General features: G+C 37.1%; 1 protein-coding gene across 3 annotated transcripts in view; it reads right to left on the bottom strand.

Annotated features, from left to right (window-relative positions):
- RBM25 (RNA binding motif protein 25) overlaps positions 1-17811 on the bottom strand; it is a 32891-nt gene that overhangs the window by 10922 nt on the left and 4158 nt on the right. For 2 of the 3 annotated variants that reach the window (XM_054635965.2, XM_054635966.2), the window contains exons 2-9: positions 15064-15184; positions 11392-11441; positions 9783-9953; positions 9429-9486; positions 8092-8252; positions 5250-5432; positions 2964-3017; positions 2630-2713 (exon numbers count right to left, since the gene is read on the bottom strand). In XM_054635965.2, the coding sequence (XP_054491940.1) occupies positions 2630-2713; positions 2964-3017; positions 5250-5432; positions 8092-8252; positions 9429-9486; positions 9783-9953; positions 11392-11441; positions 15064-15169 (867 nt within the window). In that variant the 5' untranslated portion in view covers positions 15170-15184. The remainder of the gene's footprint in view (positions 1-2629; positions 2714-2963; positions 3018-5249; positions 5433-8091; positions 8253-9428; positions 9487-9782; positions 9954-11391; positions 11442-15063; positions 15185-17811) is intronic. The other variant, XM_077180252.1, reaches the window with a different exon arrangement.

The raw sequence follows: 17811 nt of genomic DNA on the forward strand, positions 1-17811 counted from the left end.
GGTTCACAAATATACCAAATAACAACCAAATATACCAAATTTCAACCTGATGGATGCAAGAATACCACTTTTTAAACAAATATTGAGCAGAATAAACAGGTTTATCCCCTTTGGCTCCACGTTTACCATCACTGAAATGAAATTAAAAACTGGAACAATGAAACAGCATTTTCTCTGGTTTGTGGTTTTTTTTTTGTTCTTTTCTTTTAAACAAAGCATTTAAGACAACTTTAAAAAGCAATCTTACCTGATTAGTGTTCTTCTGCCATAGGCACAGGGACCAGAGAACCGACAAAGGATTACAGAAATAAAGCTAATTCACTAGTGATTAATGTATCCAGTGAAACTATGCTGCATTGATAACACAATACAGGCAAACCCATGTTGGATACATTGAAATCACAAAGGAAAAAGGGACTAAAAATGGTAGGAATTTGTAGAAAACTGATGTGAAAAAATAAAACTTAGATCCTATAATACACACTGGGCTGAAAAACTAATTTCTAAGGACTGTATTATCCAGGAGCTTTACAGTGTTAAACCTCAGCAGGACAAAATTTTAAACTAGGTTGTCAACTTTTAAAAACAACTTACCTCAAATTTCATATACTTTTAAAGAAAGTTTACATACTGAAGTGGTTGATACTTACAGGTTATCTTAGATGTTCCAATAGAAATTTCTTTAGTTGAACTCCTGCTTTTTCACCACTCTCAAAAATTTGTTTATGGTGAGATTTCTCAAGAGTGGGTTTCTTTCTTTTATTAAAAATATATTCACAGAAGTGTAAATACACATGCACAAGTTTTAGTATATTAAAATCCTTTTCTCAAGTCCACTTCCTTAAAATCCAATTGAAAAAATAAACGGGTGTATTTTGTTATTAAAATCTGACCTCAGTCAACTTCTGTAAACCTAAATAAAAGAATCTGACAGGGTAATGGGATGGGAACAGTATCAGATAAACTGAAGTAATGAACAGAAATGAACAGGTAGAAGAATTATAAATCTTACCTTGAGCTCTCTTCAGACTCGTCCGTGCTGTAAATGGACGCCCCCTGCAATGCTGATACCCTGACAGTCTGTCGTTATTGTTTATAAACTCATACCAAAAACATGCAAAGGTTCACTGTGCTCACTAGCCCGCTGCTAAAGATTCAACAGCCCCTTTTAAACATATCCAATATACACAATGACTACTTCCAGTTGATTTTTGATGTTAAGAAATCCAAAATAGCCCCCCAAAAATACAAATCGAGGGCAGTGAAATGCCCAACAGCTTCTGAAACAATGAAGCTTGGTTTTTTGTTTGTTTTGTTTGCAATTTAAAAAAAAGTACTACTCATTTGCATTTTAGTATCAGTGACAACACGGGGCTTGGAATTGAACATAATTCTACTGAAGTTTCACCACTAACCAGTTTCACATTCAATTGCTGAGCTTCTTTGGTTGACTTTTTCCAGATTTTTTTTTTCCCCCAGGTTTCAATCTTGCAAAGCTTTAGTCAAGAGAAAAACTGAAAACATGTACATACAATAACATGTAGTCACCTGTGCTCATACTGATACGGTTGCATGAAAACATGGTACCATCCCCAGTGACTGCATGTGGTAAAGCTGAACAACATGGGCACACTTCACCTTGCTGTATCTTCAACATTTTCTTTAATGTTGATGTGGGGGTATTTTGAAAGAAAAGTGTGTGCTCAAAAGAGCAGCTTGTGGATACTTCCCTAGGCCAAGGACCACTCCAATCTTGTTGGGAAAAAATTAATACCAACTTTAAGCTAAACATTAAAATAAGAACATCACATGCATAGCTGTGCTCTCCGATCCGCAAGAATCACTTTCCAAAGCAGAAACATTCACATTTGCACTAGCATTAGTGGAAACTTCTGTAAGTGGGGACCCTGGGGTGGGACTTGATGTGCACAAACATTTCCAAGCCAGTTACCCCTTTGCATATTTTTCTGAGGGGGCATCCATAAGTATAATAAAAAACAGAAACTCATACTTACATCCTATTCCATGTTACTTTCCAAGCTGTGAGTTTCATCTTGCATTAGTCACCATATGATCTCTATCATAATGGTGGGGGTCAATGAATAGATTAGCTTTATGGGAATTTACAGTTCTTCCATGCATCTAAAGTTTGGTAAGTCTGGTAACCACTGACCTAGTTTTAATCTTCCCCCACTCTTAACTTAGAACTATTAAAATAAAAGACTTTAATTTAATTCACGTTTCATCTCTTTAAAAATCTTGGATAATGTTACAAATCTACCTAGAGAAACACACTCAAGTGTATGTCTTATACTGCAGCCCCGTTTAGCCTTCACTTATAAATATATTGACTTAATGTATGTGTAGCAACTTAAGCTGCCTTTATTCATGCTGAAGTGAGAAGAATGAAAAATACTCAGTAGCAATCAAAGTCTTAGCATAAAGATGTCATGAGCCACTTTAACGTGGCAACTGTCTTTTTCTGACTTGTAAAGAGCTACATGTATATTAAACCTAATACAAACATAATTTTAAGTGATATTGCAATGTACTGCTAAATTTTATAATAGTGGTTTTTTGGATTTTGAAAAAGCCTAATTTGTATCAAGTGCAAAAACAAGAATACTACCTTGTGTGTGTCTCTGAATTTACTGATCTCTCTTGATATCAGGTCTCTTTTGTCTTCCTCCATTTCTATAGCATTTATATCCTCCTAAAAAACAAGGGGGACAGGAGTAAAAGCATTAACAGCCATCTGTACAGACATAGGAGAACAAGAGAAAAGCTGAAGGTTAGAAGTTTTCAACCAGTCTTGCAAGAGATAAATAAAGTCCTTCTGCAGTACCAAACCTGACAGTCTGATGTTAATGAGTGGAAAAAAAAAAAATCAGATGGACAAGAGTCACAAATCTGGCAACTAGCAGTAAACATAGTCATTGTCAAAGCCTACAATGTAAACGAACCTTGGTGATGAGTGGATAAGGTATCAGTGGGGCCACTGGAAATCTGCGGAAAATCTGCGGAAAAATCCACGGAGATTTTTTTTTTTAAAAATTGATTGCACACTACTCTGAAAAACAATGTTTTGTATGTTTGTACTACAAAGCAATATTGTATTGCTGTGATCTCATTTCTTTGATTCAACAAAGTTACAGAAGAACCTCGCTAATTCTCCCTTTGCTGAACTACTTACAAACACATAGTGATGTCTCATGTTAGTAAGACTTCACTGAATTACAAGTGTACTACAGGATATTAGTACGCTATGGTAGCATCAGAAACAAAGCTAAGCTACACTTGCCAAAATAAATATGTATATTTGCAGTGGGTATGTCTTGATCTCATTTACTCGCTAATTCGCAGAATTTGGTAGATTGCACCTGCTCTTATAGTTAGTGCGAATTAGCGAGGTTCCCCCGTGCTTGAAATTGAAAACCAGATTCCACTCACTCTCAGCTCCCCGCACACATTTTCAACTCCCCCACAGCAGTCATGCCTTCACCCAGAAGAACTAATAGCCTCTGCTGCTAACACCAGCGGGAGTCATCTCCACACAAAGCCCTTCAGGGGACAACAGCCCCAAAGCTGGTGAGTTTCCACACCCCCCCCTCACCACCCCCGCCATATATCTGCATCCACCTTCCCGTCCCCCCCCACCCTCACAGTCTCTCTCCCCTCTCCTTTATGGATAAGAGAACAAGAAGCTAGTACCATCTCTTCACTCCCACCACTATCCACACAGGCCAAAGATGGCAACTTCCAAGTTTCTTGTCTTCCTTCCCACTATGGAAAGGATGATGGGGTGCAATTTCAACCCACAAGTGCTGCGTATTTTAAAAGAGCTCATTTGGCTACTTGACTGGCTCAGATTAGCAAAGTTCTACACAACAGAGAGCTAAGAGAATATTGCTCTGTCACAGGGACATACCCAGCACCCAGCTCTTCATGACTGCAAAGGTCTCTTACAATGTTTAACTACCTGGCATTATTCATGGCCATATATATGTATATTTACCCACAGGATAATACACATTGTAACAGTGCTTGCAACAAAAAAATACAGCTGATAGCATTAAACAGTGACTCATTTGCAAATTGTCATCAAAGAAAACATCTTCTCCCAAAGGGAGGGAGAAGAAAGAAAAACAAATTCTCAGCTCAGCACTTTTATACCTCAGGTTGGCCATGACTAACAATATTGTGGGAAGATAGACTTGCTCCCCGAGGGAGATGTTTCTTGCACCACATTTAAACATTTAAACTCCACAAGCATTTGAAACTGCATCATTGCCTTGGAATAGATACTTTGCAGAAGACTTAAGTGGGTAAAAATCTTGGTCAAACAATTTTCCAATCTCTTTTATCTCTTTCCAATTCTCTTTCATATAAGGTGCAGAATGGTAGGTGGGAAAGCCCATTTTCCCATGGTTAGAAACTTGGCTGGAAAAGCTAAGTCTGAGTTTGCTTATCCTTGTTCCCCCTTCTCCATTTTATTTTAATCCATAAAAAGGTCATTCACAGAAGCAGGTCTAAACCAGAACATTCATTCCTGCTTAACATGTTTTTTTTTTCCCATTGCACAAGATAGGAAAGCTGGCTGACCAAATCCAGCCAAACTGAGATGTGTTTAGAAGTGATTTTGTAAGGCAGGAAGATTACAATGTGCCTTTCATCCCCGAAGGATCCCTTCAAGGACATACACAACTAATGAAGTGCTTCCACATATGAGCAGACAGCTGCAACCAGTTGGATCAAGGCACACTACAAGAATGCATTCAAAAAGCAGAGAGAAGTATTTTGTCAAAAACTACCAAATTCGAGGCATTACAATAATGCCCTGGCATCTTTCACTGGAAGTGGATGGTATGCAGGAACTCTTTACGGTTGTTTTTTAAGTTCTTATTGAAAAACCCTATATGCACATATAGATTAAACTGTACTAAATTCAGTATTTCCACCTTCAGAGGGATGAAAGGTCGGTTCAGTCCTGCCCAGATTCAAACCTGTTGTTCCAAGAAGTTTATGTGCTTAAATCCCTAAACCATCCTGAAGGGATGGTGTCTATAACTGACTAGCTTTCAGCTCAAAAAAAAAAAAAAAAAAAAAAGGAATTTCTGCTGACATCAACGCTTGTTGATTTGTTTTCTCATCAGAAGTTTAGGTTTAAAGTATTTGCAAAAGGTTTGGCCATTATATAAAGGTGAGTTGAAGAAAAAAAAATCTGTTTTGTCCAAAATCAAAACACATACGTCCTCCTTCTTTTCCTTTTTCTTCTTCCTGGGGTGAGAGTCAGATTCCTGGGAGGGGGCATTGAGCTCGCTGGAATATTCTCGTATTAAGACTTCAATGGCCCCTTTAATTATCTGATCTCTTCTCTTCGTTTCCTCATCCAGTGCTTCATCATCATCATTTGTTGTCTCTGGTCTGGAGTTCTAAGGAAAAATGGCAAAGTAACAGGACTTAACAAATTGAGAGTAATAGCTGTTTTATCAGAAGTTCACCTTTCATCATCACATTCATGCCCCTACAGTATTTACTATAAAAAAAGCAAAACCCCAAACAAACAAACAAAAAAACATACAAAAAAACCAAACAAAGAAAAAAAACCCCAAACAACTCACCACATGAAAACCAAATCACCTACAAATACAAGTAATTATCAATTGCATTATATTAGTCAGATCTTTTCACACTGGCAATATCACAGCTTATTGTACAGTTTTATGGAATGGATGCAGAGAGCAAGTGTAGGATTGTATAATAAAATAACATACTAAAATAGAACAGAAAAATGGTGATTAAGGCAGTAGACAGGAAAAGAGAGAACACCCACACGCTCCCAGAAAGGCAATCACTATAGTGCAGCTCTTGGCCAAAAGTTTTGCCTTTTATGTTCCAGAACTCCAAGTCACTTCAACAGCAGTTCCTCCAAGCCTTCTACTTAAATGCCATGCAATACAAATGCCTACCTAAAACTTCCAAGCTGCAACTTCAAATTGGAGAACTATATTAAAGAAACATCATTAGGGAAAACATTCCTTGAACAACAAACTATTTTTAAAGTTATTGTTGATCAAGTACTTTGCAGTTCCTCATCTTTTTGCCCCTTTCAACCTTGTAGGGAGGAAAAGGAACACAAAGAAGTGCCTTTCCCTAAATATTACATGAAAGCATAGAAAGATGATGTGCACACCAAGCAAGGTAGCCCACCTCTCGATCCCCTGAATCTTTTAGAAAAATGGAATCTCACCTGAGAATCCAGCTGGGTATCCCGTCAAACGATAGGTGGTGGGTGGAGTGAGGGGGAGGGAAGGGTCTGATGGAGCAGCAGCTAAGAATGAGGGGGAAGGGAGGATTCAGTTGGAGCTGAAGAAGCTGCCAGGCCAAGGAGGAGCAGGCTGAAAAGAGCTAGAAGGTGGTGACAGGGGGTGGAATTGAAGAGATCCAGGGACAAGAAGTGATCAGGGAGAGCAGGTAATAAGATAAAGGTTTGCTTGGTGTGTCTCTGTATGAAATCGTGTTGTAGTTTATATGTTTGATTTCTTAGTTCAAAATATTTAAGAAAATTTAAAACTTTTGGATCCAAGTGGCACCAGCACACCAATGATGGTATGGAAAGGAATTGCAAGCAGTTTGATCACAATGCACTTCATCAATACTCCTCAGCAATTCACAGCCTTTCTTTGCACCACCACAAAAAGGAGCAAAAAACCAGCCAAATCCAATAAAACACAACAAAAACCACGGAGTTAATCTCATTCTACCATACAGTTCTCATAGGGTTGCCTTCACCAAAGTCACAAACAGTACCCGCTGCTGTATTACCATCAATCCCCCCAGACTGACTCTAACTCACAGAAAACAAAATTCTGGAGAGATGTACAAGAACTCCAGAAATACTTAAAAGCTTGTTTGTAACATCAGCTGTGAAACACAGTATCACAGGTGATGCCAACATGAAACAAGGAAGTACAGAATGAAAGGGCAGTCCAATCAAGCCCTTACCTAGGCTAAGAGCTCATACAGTATTCCATTCAAACCTCACAAAGTTAGCACTCTGCTTTCCTAAGCTATTAGATTTCATCCCAAACACAGGGTGTCCAGTCAAAAATATGTCAAGAACTTCAAGTCATCATTATGCCTCTACTTCTGGTTAGGTAAAATGAAATAAAAGTATCTGTGTTTCCACTATATATTATTATATATATTATTATTATATATTATATTATTATATATATTCTTAAATATATATATATTTAAGAAAAATTCCAAACTGAAATTTTTGAAATTTACTTGTTACAGCACAATTAGAATTTTTAGTTTTCTAAACTAAAGCCTCTTCTCACTTTGATTTTACTGAAAAAAATGGTTTTAAGTGGTATCTTAAAGCACATACAAAACTTTAGGAGTTAGAGACAAAGTCCAACTTGATTTGGGTTGAAATACAGCAAGTTTCTTTCAGCAAAGAAACAGACACCATTAACTTCAATGCAAGCTTGTCAATTAAGTATCTTTGCATCTCAATAAGAATTCAACATAGAAAATATCTGCAATTATTCCAGAGCAGATCCTTAGCTTTAGAAAGGGATAGTACAAAAGCAATTTTCCCCTCTACTAAATGTCTGAAAGCAGCCCACTGCCTGATCTCTGTCTCTTCTAGTGAAGGATCTACTTCTTTCCTTTTCATGTATTTGTTCCAAAAGATCATCAATTCCCCTCAGACAGCCAATTTACAGATTGACAGAGTAACTTCTTCTAGGGTTTCAGCACTTTCAAGAGTTTCTAAACAAAAATGAGGCAACAGAATCAAAACATACAGCAAATATTACTGCACTTCATAATGAATTACAGAATTGATTCCAGAAACGTAGCTGTAGCATGCAGGTAAGTTCAAACACTATGGAATTAAGAGCTGACATTTCTCTGCCTTTCAACATATCTTCAGACTCACTATTGTGAATCTGGCAGAATCCTAAAATTAATAAAAGACACAAAGAAGTAGAAACTGAGACATGCTCACAATCTGATCTAGAAAGTAATGTTACACTGACATTCTACTAAAAGAATGCAAATCACAGATTATATACATACCCCATTAGATGCCTTTTTCTTTGCTTTCCATTCATCTAGCTGAGCCTTTGTCTTTGCATCAACTTTGACCAGCAGCTTCTTCTCTCCAATCTGGAGGTCATGGAGTAGTCTCAGTGCTCGTAGGGTAGAATCTGGCTCTTTGTACTCACAAAATCCAAAGGCTGAAATGGATGATTGAAATGAGAAGTAAACACATTAAAGCTCTTCAGGTAATTTACTTTGTTTAAAAATGTGTTTTAAATCAATAGACTTGGAACACAGGCACTTTTTTTAAAAAAGCCAGGAGTACACATCATAAAAACTCAATGTTCACCCACCGAACCCATCTTTGATATAATTAGCAGTCCAATAAATAAGATGAAACCAGTACACACATTGTAGATGTCCCATCTTCCAATGTCTACTTCCATTGTCAGGTTGGATGGGGCTCTGAGCAACCTGATCTAGTTGAAGATGTTCCTGCCCTTCAAAGGGGGTTGGACTAGATGAACTTTAAAAGGTCCCTTCCAACTCAAATGACTATAATTGTGTTTGTAAAGCTTTTAACATATCTGTCTTAACTAAGAAATGCAGTCTATATGATGACATCTCAGGTGGATTTGCAATTGTCTGATGACCAAGGGCATCAATCAACAGCTCATTGTTAAACTAGAGGGAAGGGTTTCAAACTTGCAAATATTCAAACTAGGCTCTTCACAACAATTACCATAAAAGTGTTAAATGAGAAAAACATTTTTGACAGCAAAATAAAAAAAGTGTGAGAGATAAAAAAGCTGAAGAAACTGAACTACATCCTTAAAAAAAAAAACAACAAACCCATACACCTAGCAAGATACAAAAACACAGCAAAAAAAAATAGTAACCAAAATTGTTTCCTGCAGTCACTTTGGAAAGGTCACAAAAATTATAACAGTTCAACTTGACAATAGGAAAGGTAAATTTTACATCAGAAAAACCTCCTTCATGGAGAAGAACAATACATATTATTGGAAGTGACTTGTAGAAGTGTTAGAATAGTACCTTTCTTCGGGGCTAAGCCCAAAGTGGCAAAGCTTTCTCAGGAATAGTCTATAAAATCATTCAGCTTCAGAAAAGAAAGGTAAGCAAACTAGGTTCCCAAAACATCTTTCCATTTAACCATTCTTAATTATATTATTTTATTCTCAAAATTATTTCCAAAAAATACTAGCCCTTTACTAGAAAGCATTTCACAGCTATCATATTACAGCATCTTAAAATGTAAAATTATTAAGAACAGCAATGTGTCACAATAGTAAAATGCTGCCAGTTAATAAAAAAAAGTGTATCTAGAGATTTTGAAAAACATGAACAGTTACCTTGAAGTTTTCCAGATGCTCCTTGCACTCTCTTCCAACTCAAAACCAAACCACATTTCTGCAATTAAGAGAAGTATCATTAATTATTATATTCAAAGCATTACAAAAACATGACCACTTTTTGCAAAATATTATAAAATTAAAACAGGGTAAACTCTACTAAAAATAAAATATGTCTATATTCATAGACATCTATAGTGCCAAAAAGCTGTACTCTCCATTATCGGATTTAGGCATAGTGGGCTGCCATTCCAGTGAGTGGGAATAGCTCTACTTTAAGTTTCAATACATTGCTTGTGGGTCCTTTATTCATCAGCCAGGGATGAAATTTAACAAGCAGTCTGCTGTACTTACTGCTAGAAGCTGCCGTATGAGCATGTCCGAGGCCTTCTCTGAAATGTTGCCTACAAAAACAGTAGTAGTGGGACCGCAGTTTTCATCATTTTCTTTGTTCTTTAAGCCAGGATGATCTTTTCTGACTCCCAAATGTTTTCCAACCATAGACACTGTGGTAGGAACTAACACCTATAAAGAGGAGGAGAAATTGTAAAATAAAGCATTGGACTGGTTTGGTTGTTTTTGTTTTAATTGGTAAGATATGAGACTTAGGGATGCGCACATTCCAAATTTGAATTTTCATACAAACCTCAGTTAGGCTTATGGAGTAAGACACCAATAATCAGTTCAGGCTTTAATACTTTCTACAACACAAAAAAGATGGCCATTTTCTGGCAAAGGAAGATAACACAAGATACTGAACACAGCCACTGGAGGTCTCAAGGTGAGCATACAGTAACATTAGGTATTATTTCTCCTACAAATAACAAGTTTGCAACATTTGAGTCACTGGAAGTTGAATTACCTTACCTAATAGTGTAAAAACCAAACTGTGAATAGAAAAGTAACTCTGGCTCAAAGGCTTCAATGGACCCATGACACATGATCTTAAAGGTTCTACACAGTGAATAAACACTACCGCTTTATTTAATAAACACACAACACAAAGCCTCTTTAGGTTAAGGAGCAAACATCTGGAAATTAACTGTACAAAGATAGGCAGGATCATCTGCTCCATTTTGCTACACTTCTTTCACCTAAGAGTTAACAGTTCTTATGCATAGTCTCTCTTCTCAGAACACCTTTCTAGGAGTGTCACTTACTAAAAGTTATTCTAATCACAAAATTGAATAATAAATTTGTTTCAGTATCTCTGTCTTAAACACACTGGTTACCATGAACATACCCTCCAGTAGGAGATAATACAAGCTATCTAAAAATTCTGTATTTTGGGGAGATTTCACTCCTGCAAAATCACACAAATGGTAACTCACATTGAAGTCAAGAAGTAACGTTTATATTTTAAAGCACGCTTTTTTCACCCAAAAATCATAAACCTCCCTTCCAACTTGAAATTTGTAAGATAGACAAAGAAACCTTTCATTTGCTTTTCCACAGATGGATATTACATGCAACTACTCCTTCTCCTGCAATATGGAGACAGCAACCTTATCTGCAAGCTTGTCAAATCACACGTTTTTGGACAACCTAGCAGTGCTGTGCAATGGCCTCATAAACCTGGATGAGGTAATGCCTCCAGGGTACTGTGTCAGGGCTACAAACTCCAGAGTAAGAGACCTGGAATCGCCCTGATCTAACTGTACTGCAGAGGAAGAGCACATATGATCCAAAGACAAAGCCTTTCACTGTATTTGAGAGAAGTATGTCTTCTTGCAAGAACAATAATTGCTTCACCTCTGCAGCTGGTGTCTCCAGACATTACTTCAAACTTTGTCTAGGTGAGAAATTAGCATTACATTTGCATTATAGCTGCATTTAAAATTAAGCATCTTCTTTCATAATATAATTCTGACAGAATAGAGCAAAACAAAAACACTGGTGACATAAACTAAGTTTAATTCTCAATTTTATTTGGCTATAATCTCATCCCTACTGTAATACTTACAGTTGGAGCAGGAGCCATGATGCCCATTGGTACAGGAATCATAGGGGTCCCTGAGAAAGACAATACATTAATATTAGTCTGCCCTGTTGAGAATTGATGAAGACAAATGGAATCATTGCAGACATGATTTTCAAACTAGACAGCAATTTTGGTCAACTAAGAATTTCACAGTAATGATTACCAGTAATTCCTCAAGCATTCCAAGGAAATATATATATCATAGGCATCCTGGTCACTTTCTGGTATTACCATCTCAACTTTGTCACACACAAATCTATTTTAAGAGCATATTCAAGCCACAGTATTGTTCTAGAAGACAGTGGGGTGATAAATGAGGCAGGGAATTCCTGAGAGCAAAGGCAGCTGATGCCCTACAGATGATCTCGTTCCCAGCTTACACAATTCCCGCAAGTACAATGGTTTTTGCACATGGCTTTAGGGATGAGGTCCTGTAGAGAATGGCACCAGGCTTCATGCCACTATTTATGGAATAGCTTAATAAAGGCAGCATAAAAAACCTCTATTGAGAAGCTGCTGAATACTTCACTTCGCAGTCTCCAACACCTAATTTAGAACAATACAGAATTTTAATAATGTTCATTAATTCATATTAAATAATGTTTTAAATTAATATTTAATGAGATGAAACCTATTTTACACTACCAAATTCACTAGCATCTTTAAGCACTTTCATGAGCCAATATCTAATCATAAGAAAGGCTCTTTACTTGCCAGCTGCTAGAGGTTAAATATATTAAGTGAATGGTCATCAAAACTACTTATTGATCAGCAGACACATTGAGACTTGAGAATAGTGAGGTCAATCTCATGTTCTTCACAGGAATCCTTATCTCCTTTTTTTTTTTTTTTTTTTTATTCTACAGATTTCCATTGTTTTTTCCCTCTCAATCCTTCCCTTACTGTTGTACTAAAAAAATTCTAAATAAATTTCTGCAACCTACTGCCCCTGGACCTGTTCCCCCACTTTCTCTAGTGTTTAGTCTTAAAACACTTCTCCTCAGACATCCTTTCCAGTTTTTTCCTCATCCACTCTGGTTTTGCTTTATTTATGTTTTTATTTTCTCCAGCTCTCAAGTCTCTTCTTTGGTCCCTTCATATTAAGGTCATACTACCTCTTCTTCCTCCAAATCATTTAGACAATCAAAACTGTTTTGCTCTCCCATGTTCTCTGTTTTAATACACCACAGCATCTGACAGGCTGTAGCAACTACTCACAAGCAAGACTGGTAGTGCAGCCCTATAATTAATATGATTATCACAATGGTATTAAAGTTACAGCTCAGCAAACACACTTGTGTTATCACTGATAATTCTATGAAACGATCTGCCCAATGTTTAGCAGAAGTCACAAAAATCCACTGAAATATTGGGCATTGTCAGGAAATATAATGACCATAAAGGCATCATTTAGCTGCTACTCAAAAGCTTAGTGCACCTACAGTTTTGACTAAGGCCTACAGACCTGGTCTCTGCAACCCAAGGCTGCCCAGCCTCACAGAACAGCACCTACATGACTTCACCTGTGAAGCAGCTGCTTTATTAGGAAGGGCTGCCCACTCTGAGACTCTTCAAGTGTGGAGGTTTGCAAGGCATGGAACGTGGCTGAGGTGTACAGAACCACTAAACTCAACCCGCCCGACTCCCACATCAGAACTGGGGCAGGAGGGAGACACTGAGTAGGCAGCGAGTTTAAAGACAGACTTAAGAGAGTAGCACTTTTCACAGCAGTTAATGAACTTGTCCAATTTGGTTTAAGAGGTGACAGAGATGAACAGAGTAAAAAATTCCAAAATGTTCACAAATGACAGGTCCAGAAGAAGACAAAGAACAACCAGAAGATCATACTCTAAGATCCCCAACACTACTGGTGTATAAAGCAACAGACTCAGAAAGCAGATAGGCATACATGCCCACCCTAAATATTGCCTTCTAGTCCCACTGCCCACACACTGCATCAGCCTATATGGACTGCAGGTCTGACCTACTACAGCATTTCTGGCATGCAAAATTGGGTTTTTTATACCTTAGTGGTATCCAGTAATCTTCAGAGATTTATCAGAATCACCTCCTTATCAAATCTTCCACACTAATATTGGGAAATGCTAGAACTTCCTCGTTTTAGCAACCGTATTTTTAAGCAAAACAAACCACCTTTCCTAACTTCATTATTATGCAAGCAAACTACTCCAGGTGAAACTCTTCAAAAAATTACAGGCTGAGGTAACTAAGACATTAATTTTTCACCAAACAGCTAGCTAAAGATAATATTGTAAGTCACTAAAATTGTGATCTTACATAAGGACTAAATTCAGAGCAGATTTCATAAAATCTGTGGCATTTTCAGCTCTACTGATGTGCTTATACTAAGAAGTGAGATCCACATCCTCTACAAGTCAAAATATGTTGTTTGCACAGGCAAGCAAATCATGTTTCTCTTATGCAGACAAAAGCTTTATTCTCACCTAATACCAGTCTTCTCTACTCTACATACTATTCAGATTCCTAATACTAAAATGAGACTATTTAAACACAACAAGAGAACAAAAAGATCTTTGTCACACATTCTAAGAAGTAAAATGTTCATAGCCAAAAATTATAACAGGCATTTTAAAATACATTTCAGAAAGATTTTTTTTAAAGTATCTGGTGTTTTATACACTAGTATACACAAACTGGAGCTAGAAAAAATAGGTATGATTTTAAAATTCAACCTGAAATTTTTGATGGCAGGATGCTACCCAAGCAAGAACTCTTCCTTTATCAGAAAATAGGTAACATCTCATGGTTCTCAAGAAAGATGTTTAGAAAAATTAATGCAAGTAAAATTAGCCTGATAAATGATGTGCAGAAATCTTTTTGTAGTTCAACCATCTGTTTTTTGAATGCCTCTATTGTCTATAAAACACTCCTGCACAACACAGTTTAAGACAATATAGACAACACAGGAGTTATTTTCTGCAGTTCTTGTGATGAATTCTGAAGAGGTAATTCTCTGATGTCGTCCCCTCTCCCACCTCAAGTCATCATTACGTATACTCACAATGTACAGAAAGAAAGCTGTTCCAGACCAACAAGATAAAACCTCAACTCAAAAACCAGAGGCTGATCTTAGAGATGACCAAAGAAAAATGGTAGGAATAATTTTGGGAAGATCAGAAGAAATTATAAAGCTAACTGTAAATTTGCAAGATGTTTAAAGGAAAGAATACAAGAAGCAAAATAAAAGAAAGTGGGACATTAAAATGGAGAAAAACAACTCAAAGTTGAGTTAAAAGTTACTCCTCTATTTTCACATTACGCATACTCAGCGTACCCAAGAGTTTCCAAAGGCTATTACAACGGATTACTGTCAAAACACTGGCTTCAGAACACCTATTATAAACAGAAATCGCCACTCAGCTTCAGTCTTGAGTAAAGGCTCAAGAAAAGTCCAGTATTTCATTTCTGGTTAAATGTAAACAGTTCTTGGTAGACCAAAAGGAGCTTGCTCATATGACATTCTCTGTCGGAAAGCTAGAACCTCAACTGCAATGTACACAAATCAGAGTTACCAAGATATATTATTTACAAAAGTTCCTGGCTTTTAAAGGAATTCAGAACAATATAAAGAAATTAAATTCTACAATACTTCCATATATTAATATAACTTACCAGGAGGTACAGGTGGAGGAAAACCAGGAAACTGTGGAGGTGGGATCCCAGGGGGAAGCGTTGGGATTCCCATAGGAGGGCGATTCAAATGAGGTGGAAAAGACATTCTTGCAGTCACAATCTAAAAAAAAAACAGAAAAGGAAACTTATACTAGTCAGTTCCCAAATGTGAATTGCAAAAGCAGTGAAGTGGTAAACGTCTGTAATTATTTAAAAATTTTATATGGACATTCAACTACAAACTAAAACTTATTTTTTCAACTTTTTTTTCCCCAGCTATTCATTATGTTAGAGATGTAGTAGAAGTCTTCTCTCTCAATTAAAAACAGCATTTCTAAGGAAGTGTTTCAGAACGAACTGAAAAACAAAGCTATATCTGACTCCTCATACCAATAAGAGCGTTTAACAGTTTGTACAGTTTCTTTAAAATAAAGCTATCTTTGCAGTATTAGAAAGCAAAACTGATCTTGTAACACATTTTCAATAAAGCAAGTAGTTCTGTTGTACAAGAAATGATCACACACAATACAACTGTAGAACAAGACACCAGAAAGAAGTGGGACATTTGCAATGCTCAGCACCAATGGGAGTTGTACTTAAGATGACATTGGGGAGATTCTCAAATCCCAGAAAAGAGAGAGTTAAAAGCTTGAAAGAGGGTTCTGTGATCTATATTTAACTTCCCAGTCCACAAATCTCCTAGAGCACAACTTGGACATTAGCCCATGAGCTGAGGGTCAACATGCTCCCACAGAGAGTAAAGATCATTTCAAACACCCTTTTCTATTCAGATTATTATTTTACATGCATATTACTGACCCAGAAGCAGAGACCACCCAGTCATAAAACACTCAAGATCACCCTTAATACAATTAAGGCATGCATTCTTGCTTCCAGTACTGTTTGAGTAACCTTACACAGTCAAGTCTTCATGGAAGGCTGGCCCTCAGGTCTAAAAAAACCAAAACCGGTCACAACATTACTGCTGAGCATATACCTACATTCACACTGTAGTGAGGAAGCATTGGAGAAGTTCACACACAGTGGATCATGTGGCTATGAATCATGAAGACACAGTATCACAAGTGACAAGAACCCAGTAAGCTGCTGGCAGAAACGTTTGCGTTTCTCATTGGACTCTACAGACTGCCTTACAACCTACAGTGACAGATCTGCACTGCAACTGCTTTCCAAACAGTCAACCATGAGTCAAAACTGAAGCAAGGCTGTCTGGAGAAACAGAGTTATGGTAAGCAAAATCCTGATACATGCAACAAAACTGCAGATTGCAACATGCTTTCCTCAAGCCAGGAACACAATGGCACTAAACATTTTTTTGTTCTTCGCTGGAGACAGATGTACCTTCCAGACTTGCTCAAGAGCAAAGCCATTAGTATTAAATACTAGAAGTAAAAGACAGTATCAGTACTCTACCATAATAGCAGGTACATCTGAAAGATGCAAAAAATTCTAATAACATAACCACATAGAAAAACTTTATTCCCTCAGATTCTGGAAACAACTATGAGAGATAAATGTCTATAGCAGACTGGAAAGGATGAAAGAGAAACCCATATGTATTTGGTAATACCTTCTAACACCAGAACTTACTTATTCTGGTCTAAGAACACATATGTAACCCTATCACATAATTCATCCAAGGAAACATTTACAACTACATAAATTACACAAGATATGTGATGAGGGCATTCATTGACCCCTAAGGGCATTTATCAATGTATCACCAGGCAAAACAATGAACACTCCTGTGACACAAGTTCTAAGATGGCTGAAGAAATAAGAGAGAAAATGTAACATTTTTCCAACAGTTCAATAAAGCTTTTATGGAATCTAATAAAGATAAAACCTCCCCTCCCTTTTAGAATCCATATGCCTAAGAACACATTTCCTTTCTGCAATTCCTGAATTTTTAAAACTGTATAAGTAAAGAAAAGCAGCAAATATGCATGCCATTTTATTTTTTAAAAAGTTGCTTATTGTCTCCTCAGACTACATGTACATCAGCTGACATTCATCTAGAATCTGGAACTTGTATGGTATGGAAGGGAACAGAACTCCCTCATCTGCCTGGGTATCACTACTTGAAACTTTCACACGCATAAAAAAAATAACCAACAGAAAGCCCACAAAATTAAGATCTTTAAGGCTCCCAATTCTTACCTACATTTCAAACTGATAAACAACTGGATGAAATTCAAAGCTATTTTGGGGCAGATGGTACAAATAATAAGCTACTGGGTCTGAAATGGTTCTAAACAGGCTACAACAGAGTTGCACCATCAGAGATCCACACAATGTTAATGCGTGGTCTGTAAAACATGTAAGAATAACTGGGGAAGTAATTTTCCAGGCTGCCTGTAGGTGCAACCCCTTCTCTCGCTCTGATAAGCACTTTATCTGAGCCATCACTTTGGAGATGCCAAGAAAAAAAGCCTGGGGACTAAGAAGTGCATCAGTTCTTTGAATTAAAAGTTGCTGAAACATACCATAGCCAGTGGATGTTAAATATGCACAGAGAAGGAACTGTTTGGTTGGGGTTTTTTTATAATTTAAATTAAAAACCCAAAGATTTAGCAGTCAACTAAGTTACTGCTGCTGCATAAAAGGAGAAGGGCAGTAAGAAGCGAGCAAACTTCGTCTTTCAATCTTTTTGGGCAGATGATGTGGAACACACTGTTACACACAGGGCTTCAAAAGTCCATTTCAAAGCATTCCCTTCTTTCTCCC

This window comes from Agelaius phoeniceus, chromosome 6, assembly GCF_051311805.1.
Source record: "Agelaius phoeniceus isolate bAgePho1 chromosome 6, bAgePho1.hap1, whole genome shotgun sequence".
Lineage (NCBI taxonomy): Eukaryota > Metazoa > Chordata > Aves > Passeriformes > Icteridae > Agelaius > Agelaius phoeniceus.